Below are 8,542 nucleotides of genomic sequence, written 5' to 3' on the forward strand. Positions count from 1 at the left end.
AATAAATACTTGACTTGACATTGAAAAACTAACTACTACTTGACTTGATTTCAAGTCAAGCCAAGTCAAGAAGCTTGAATATCAAGTCAAGCCGTGAATCTCTATTCAGAACTTTATATCGAATTTTGAATTAGACGAGTATCTTTACAACTTTATATTCATTCTCAAGTTATAAGAATATTTTTCCAACTTGATATTCATTCCGTAATTTGGCAGGTATTTTCACAACTTTATATTAATTTTTGAGTTATTCGAGTACCTTTACAACTTTATATTTATTGTTGAGTTTTTCGAGAACCTTTAACATTTGATATACATTTTTGGTATACAGTTCCTAGGAACTAAGGTTACAGCTATAAAATATGGTGGACAAGTGAAAGAAGTTTTTGAATGAATATTGTCGATTTTGATTGCAGATACTTTATTACGAGCGAAAAACATTAGCGAGAGATTGGTCCAGAGATTATTATGTGTAGCAGGCTCGGCAGATCCAAGATTTGCGATTTATGTGAGTTACTGAAAATATGTTTATTAAGTACCAGAGTAGTAAATTCTACAATTTTCTTCCAACTTACTAAGAAATTCAAGAGGATTCATTTTGAACTATTTATTTCTTCCATGGTAGATAGAAATGCAACTGTAGAAACTGTTTTCCTTCCAAACTGAAAACCGAAACGGAAATTTCAAAAATAAAATCAAAGTAAAGAATGCAAAATTGGACGAAATAATTCTATATACATTACCCATATTAGAAAAGTTGCGTCAAATGGAATAAGTCCTCCTGCTATAATGACTCTCGCTTTGTTCACGTGATTGAGAAACATTTGATAAGTTCTTTTGTTCCTATTGTTCCAGTTGAACCATTGGAAATCCGTAAGAACACTCCATAATGCATCTCTCTAAAATATTTTTGTATTATGTTTTGAGATTTGTACGATTTTGTTTTATTATTGCTAATAATCTTTTGGAATCGCTCAAGGAATTTTTAAATATAGGTACAATCTGAAAATCAGTAGCTATGCCGCTCTGATCTTCCTAGTTCGAAAAGATAATCCATTAATTTTGAGGACGGAAAATCAAGAAATCGAATGTTGATCAATCCTTATTTCCAAAAAATAGACAAATTACATAGACTCACGGAAATCAAAATGCCTGTTGCCACGCTTGTAGTGAATACAATATATTTTATCCCCAACAGTTTTAGAATAATTAATTGTTGATTATTTCAATTCAATCATTAACAGGCCAATTGAAAAGTCCCCGGTCTACCATAGTAAAACACATTTTTTTGGCAAAATTCGATTTTATTGATTCAACATAGTTGGCTTCGAGGGCGATAAAGCGATTATAGCGATCTTCCAACTTTTCCATACCATTTTTGTGGAACGATTTGTCTTTCGCTTTAAAATAGGCCTCAGTTTCGGCGATTACTTCTTCATTGGCGCTAAATTTCTTTCCATTCCATTTTCATTCCTTTTTTTGATGTCTGAGAACAGGAAAAGGTCACTGGGGGCCAGATCTGGCGAAAACGGTGGATGCAGAAGCAATTCGAAGCTCAATTCATGCAATTTTGCCATTGTTTTCATCGATTTGTGACACGGCGCATTGTCTTCAAATGGGGCCATTTTTTAACGATTTCATCCTTTAAACGATTCACTAACGCTATATAATAATCGCTGTTGATGGCCTGGCTCTTTTGGAGGTAATCAATGAATATTATACCTTGCGCCTCCCAGAATACTGATGCCATAACGTTACCAGCTAACTGTTGTGTTTTTCCTTCAGCTTTGGATTCGGTTCATCGTGTGCAGTCCACTCAGCTGACTGTCGATTAGACTCCGGAGTTAAATGATGGAGCCATATGTTTCAGCCATTATCACACATCCACGCAAAAATTCAGGTTTATTTCACTTAAAAGCTTCAAACAATGCTCAGGATCATTAGCACGTTGTTGTTTTCGATCGATTGTGAGCTCGCGCTGCCCCCATTCTGCACACATTTTTCTCATCTACAAATATTCGTGAATGATATGATGTATAAGTTCAGATGATATCTTCACAATGTCTGCTGTATCGATCAACTTCACTTTACGGTTATTCAAAATTATTTTGTGAACTTTTTTGATTTTTTCGTCGTTGATATTGTCTTTTGAGCGTCCACTCCGTTCGCTGTCTTTGATGCTCATTTCACCACGGTTAAACTTAGCATACCAGCCAATGGTGGTTGATATTCCTGGTGCAGATCCCGGAAACTCTTCATCAAGCCAAGATTTTGCTTCAAGTGTATTTTTTCCCTCCAAAAAGAAATATTTATCATCACACGAAATTCTTTTTTTTTCATCTTTTTTCAAATAACAGAAGTAGCTACACTCACAACGCAATATCTCACAAACTAATGGTCGGACTGCTACCAAATTTTGACACGTATAGTTTAAAGGTTGGTACTAACTAAAAATCATATGGATTTAATATTAGCACTGCCATCTGTGCATGAGATCAGGGACTTTTCAATTGACCTAATAAAACCGTCTGTTTTGAGATAGGTATTCTCCGAGGATGTAATAAATCATAATGTAAAGTTTATAGTGTTTTGAACTAACAAAGAAATTATTATGATTGGAAAGTGGAATCGTTATTCTTCTGCAAATGGTTCCGGAGTTTGGGAAATTTTGAATAAAACTCTGATGAAAAAAATAATATAAAAAAATCCAATAAACTTCTGCTTCAAAGTGAAGTTCTACAGACATACTCACTTGATCAACGTAAATTTGTCCATACACAACAAAGTGCAATGCTACTTCGATTATGGATATCCAAACGATAAAAACTAATAACACATCTGGTCCTAAATCAACCTGTAATAAACTTGCGAATTTCATAGATATTCAATTGGAAAACAATATCAAAATTAAAAAAAGAAAAAACAATTTTATTGCTTACTTTAAGTAATAAATAACTGGTGAACATCAGAGTAAAGAGTCCAAACCAAACTACGAAAAACATGGGTCGCCTGAAGAGGTCTGCAATGAAAACTTGATATCTGAAAAAAAAGCAATCAAAAACCTGTATTCTAGATGTTTATGTGAGAAATCATCGAAAAATAGAATAGAAATATCAGAAAGCACTGACGTGAAGTTATGAGCTTTTGAACGGTTGGGATCACATTTATTTATATATGTTTAGTAGTATTCAAGGGTGTTATTGAGGCATGAATACATATTTTTTCTGCTTATTATTGTACACCTGTAATTGGGCTTTATGTCCTCTTGGATGTATTATTTTCAAAATAAAATGAAATAAATAAAATAACATAAATTTTGGTTAGTGTGAACATGTTCAAATTCATAAATATTGATGTAATTTTTGCACCCGTAACAATAGATTAGATCAGTTTGAAATTCAGTTAACTAGTATATGTAAAATAACCAATCGACGGTTCATGCTGAATTTTATGTACAGCTTCACTCGAATTTTTTATACTAACCTGTCTATAATATGGTAATAACTCAGTATGGAAGATAACCTCTTCTCGATTATTGCATGATATTGGTCCAGGTCTCCATCAGAAAATTTGGATATGTCCAAATCACTTTCCAATCGCCTGCAGTCTTCAATCAATAACACATATTGGATATGAAGGTGAAGAACGAAATAAAGCATTGTATTCGAATAGCAATAAGTAACTTGAAAAACAAAATAATGCACCAAAGCAAAATGAATGTAATGGACAATTTCGATAGCTTGTGGTACATTCGCTCTCCTTATCAACATTATGATGTACAAAATTCCAGTTCTATCTGAATTTATAGGAAGGATCGCTATAGTACCCATGAAAGTCAAGATGATCTGCATGAAGCCGATGTATTTGCCTCTTTTTATTATCTTCATTATACTCTTCTTGATGGTCGTCCCTCTTGAAGAAATCTGACGGAAATTGTCCATCATATATTTCTCGATGCGATAAACCCACTTATTTTGAATTATGTAGGTGTATGAAACTATTGAGTACTGAAAATGAAGAATCTAGATTTAAATGAGGTTTGATATTTGCAGTAAATATTGGAATTTATTAGAAAATATTTGACTGCTGTCAAAATTTGACAGCAGTCCGACGATTAGTTTGTGAGATATTGCGTTGTGAGTGTAGCTGCTTTTGTTATTTGAAAAAAGATGAGAAAAAAAAAAGAATTTCGTGTACTGACAAAATATTGCTTTTTGAAGGGAGAAAATACAGTTGAAGCAAAATCTTGGCTTGATGAAGAGTTTCCGGGGTCTGCACAAGGAAAATCAACCATCATTGATTGGTATGCTAAGTTTAAAAGTGGTGAAATGAGCACCGAAAATGGCGAACGCAGTGGACGCCCAAAAGAGGCTGTTCAGGGTCCTCAAAAGAATGCTCGCTGAAGAGAAATTCAGCGCCAATGAAGAAGTAATCGCCGAAACTGAGACCTATTTTGAAGCGAAAGACAAATCGTACTACAAAAATGGTATCGAAAAGTTGGAAGATCGCTTTAATCGCTGTATCGCCCTCGAAGGCAACTATGTTGAATCATAAAATCGAATTTTGCCAAAAAAAAGTGTTTTATTTTGATAGACCGAGGACTTTTCAATTAGCCTATTATGAACATCTACTTAAAGCCCTAGGTAAATAAATGACTATTATGAAACAAACTTGGCTGTTTCTATTTTGAGATTAGTAATCATTAATAGGTACTCACGAAACTGTAAGAAAATATATTAGCACCATATGACAACACAAAATATAGATCCATCCCGTTTTTGTAAATTTCATGAAACAACAATAAAATATAAATTTGAATGGATAAAAATGCCATCTGACTACCATGTATTTGTATTTTAGACTTGTACCATAACAAGGATGTTCTTTTAATTGCGACCAAGTCACCTTAAAATAATTATTATTTAGTTGAATATCAAATTATCTAACGATTTCTAACTTGGTTCCTTGTACATATTCTTCTGAATAAATTAAATATTGCTGTCTTAGATGATGATAGAAGTATTCTCTTGAAAACGGTATGTAGTTATAGCTACACAATCCAATATCATCTTGTCAACAAATTCCGTAGAATATATGAAGTTTCGAGTAGAATAATAACCATTATTTTGGTTACTTGTCATCCTGGATTATTCAGAAAGATGTGTCATTAGAATAGTCTGAGATAAAAAGCTCAAATTGCATATTGTTTCTTATAAATATGGGGTCGACAATACTACATTATAATATTACCGTAATAGATGGTGGTCATCAACCTAATGTTCGTTGATTATTGAATGAAAACAAATATAGAAACTGGAGGAGCGTATTAAGTAGTAAGTAGTTCATGTGTATATAATTGTGAAAAAAACCTTGAAATTTTAGTGAGGCTTCTAGACGACAAATCACACTCACTGAAAACATATTTTTTCTTGAAATTATTCGTCAACCATCCTCTTACTTTTCAATACCTTTTCTGTAGGTGTATTCGTCTGTGCTCTGTGGGATTTATATTGTCCCGGTGAAAGAATTTTTTTTTTGACATTTGAGGACGTTTTCTCTTAATTTCTGCACTCAATGGATTCAATAACGTTATGTATCTGGTGTTTGTTGTCTAATAAGGGGATCTCAGAACCTCTTTGAGCAAGGAAAAAATGGATTATACATTTTCGGGCTCGATTTTTGTGAAAATTATTTTGGTTAAAACCGCAATTTCATAAAGGCAATTGTTTTCAAGACACATCTGGGACGTATGGCTTCAATATTCAGGCGTAGACGAGGACATAGTGGTGACTGTGAGAGGTAAGCATGAGAGTTCATCAAGTGACCGAATGCAGCATGTTTGAGTATTATCAAGAAGTGATGCGAGGAAGAAGGACTAAATTTCAATCCCTCAAAGACAACACTGACACCATTCACTAGAAGTAGTAATCTTAACCTCAGAATACTGGATCTGAATGACTAGAATCTGAACTTTTCCAGTGAATGAAAATATCTGAGTGTTACTCTGAATAGTAAGCTCAACTGGAGGAAATATATAGACAAAATTTCTTCCAGAGCCACAACAGCCATGTGGGTCTGCAAAAGAAGAAGTCACCACACGCAGCCGGCTGCAGAAATAGCCTGTATTGATGCCACGGGAGCTATACACACAACTCCCCCAGCAGCGCTTTGGGTTATATTCGATCTACCTCCCTTACACTTTCGTGTGAGGAAATGTAGCTTGCTGGAAGCAATAAGAATATTCCGCGATGGGAATCTCCGTCCGGGAAACTGGATTGTACATTTGGGGATTATGAATCAATTAGATTCAAACCAATCAAACATCTTGGCAAAACCCTCGGATGTGGTGCCAAGTATCTTCGATTTCGAAGTACCCTTTGAAACTGTCCATCTTGATGACCATCTCAGTGCAATGTATTTCGTGAATCGCTTGGACAGAAATTCCTCCATATGATATACAGATAGATCTAAATCAGAGAAAGGCACACATATTGGGGTATATGGACCTAAAACGAGGATCTTTAGGTCCCTGGGAAGTGAGCCCTCTATCTTGCAAACCGAGACAATGGCTGTCTATACTTGCGTCCAAGAGTGTCTCAAAAGAAACCTCAAAGAGGAGCGTATTTATATCACTACGGACAGCCAGGCCACACGAAGATCCACACTGAATGAAATGAAAAAGCCGATGAACTTGCAAAATGGCATCAAGGTGGACACCTGTTCGTCCTGAAAACAAATTCCAATATAAGAAAGTGGTTCAACAACAGGAGTGGGACAATAGAAAAACTCTCTGGAGGAATACATCGGGTCCTGCTCAGGCAAGGAAATTCGAAAGTCGAAAACCGACTTATACCAGAAAGCTCTTGAAGTGACCAAGATCTGAGCTTCGGGTAATGGTGGGACTGCTGGCAGGACACTATCGGTGCAAATACCTTTTGTCAGCAGATGAGATCGGCAGACTTGGTGGGAAGGAGGCAGAAGCAGACGAATGCATGGTGTGCAAATGCAGACTGGCTTAAAAATCACTCACATGGGAAAGCCAGTTCTAAATACTCACGAAGTAATAGCCAACGGTATATCGATATTGTCGGTTTCGTTAATAATATCGACAATTTCCCTGGATTTGTTTGAATAGGTAGGGTTAATAACGAAAGATCAATTTGGTCTCAGTCTCCAGTAGACTAACAGAGCCATAACAACCCCGATAATAATAATCCATTGCTTTGCTAGCACAGTAGTTTTTCCATAAAAAAAAAGTTTTTTTTATATATACTCGAAACTCGTTTTGATCCATTTTCTTAACAATATCAAGTATTGCGTCACTTAAAATTCAATATTTCGATCCAGACTTAACTCTATTTAACACATTCATTCCTGGAAGAACAAAATTCTCTCCAAGCTCAGAAAATCATTTGACATAAATAACATGAAGCATATTTATATGTTACCATGTTTAAACGTATAATTGATACAGTTTTCCAAAGAGAAATAGTCTTCTTCTCTTTCAGCTATTTACCATCCACTCCTGAATGAAAGCCTCCTCCATAATCTTCCACTCTGGCCTGACTAGATCACAATTCACATTTTGTCATTTTTTTCAACTCATTCAGTTTCATATGTATATTCGACTCAACTCAATTCGACAGAGATAACTAATTATAAAAGTTTATTGAGTCTACTCAATGTAGGTTATTCAATATAAATATCAAAAAAAATTGACAACTTTGTGTCCACTCTCTTCACAATAATATATCTTTATGATATATTTTTGTCTTGAAATTTCCTTTGGTTTGGTTATTAATTTTATCGTTTTTAGAATTGGAAGAGATAACTAAGTGTAACAAAATGGCGAAGGCGCATATTTCAGATTAATTTAAATATATTTTCAAGGGGTTTTCAAACTTGTATAAGGCATGTCAAAAACATTTACGGGACTGTACTCTACAACTTTTTGAAGTTTGAAAGGGATTGGATACATGGTGTAGTAACACATAAAGGACAAAAAAACAAACACATAATTAAAAACATGTTCTTGTCCAGAAGAGTATTGAGATGTCTTGGGTATTCACAAATAAAATTGCCAATTTTTGATTAGCTTTGACAATTTTGCAACTGTTTATTGTACGTTTCGTTAAGTTGATATATTTATCAGACAAAATGATGCACACTTCAAACCTCGCACTATCTTAATAGTAAAAAATTATTTGAAATTTTAGGGTATGTATCTTGTTGGTTGTGGTGTCCAATCATCTGCATGGCAAATTAGACTACCAGCTGCAGAATACACAATACCTAACCACTATGGCATAACCAGTACAATAAGGATCATACTGGACATTCTGAAGATCTTAGAAGAAGAAATTGACATACCAAGAAGACTGAAACAGTACCAAGTAGATAATAAATCTTGTTCTGAAACAAATTTAGATTATTTACTCTAATTTTTCAGTATTCTTTTGAAATTCTTCACAAATATATATATCTGCCCTTTTTGGAGAATTAGAAAACCAGAATATCAATAAAAGTGTGAAAAATTAATAAA

General features: G+C 34.4%; 1 protein-coding gene across 1 annotated transcript; it reads right to left on the bottom strand.

Annotated features, from left to right (window-relative positions):
• Positions 1 to 499: 499 nt before the first annotated feature.
• Positions 500 to 4,060, bottom strand: LOC123683438. The gene is made up of 6 exons (XM_045622482.1): positions 3,484 to 4,060; positions 2,940 to 3,039; positions 2,753 to 2,854; positions 744 to 899; positions 576 to 662; positions 500 to 516 (listed from the first exon to the last, which is right to left on the bottom strand). Exons 1-5 carry the CDS (start codon positions 3,942 to 3,944, stop codon positions 594 to 596), a joined length of 888 nt encoding a protein of 295 aa, XP_045478438.1. The 5' UTR covers positions 3,945 to 4,060; the 3' UTR covers positions 500 to 516; positions 576 to 593.
• Between the last annotated feature and the right edge of the window lie 4,482 nt (positions 4,061 to 8,542).

This window comes from Harmonia axyridis, chromosome 6, assembly GCF_914767665.1.
Source record: "Harmonia axyridis chromosome 6, icHarAxyr1.1, whole genome shotgun sequence".
Lineage (NCBI taxonomy): Eukaryota > Metazoa > Arthropoda > Insecta > Coleoptera > Coccinellidae > Harmonia > Harmonia axyridis.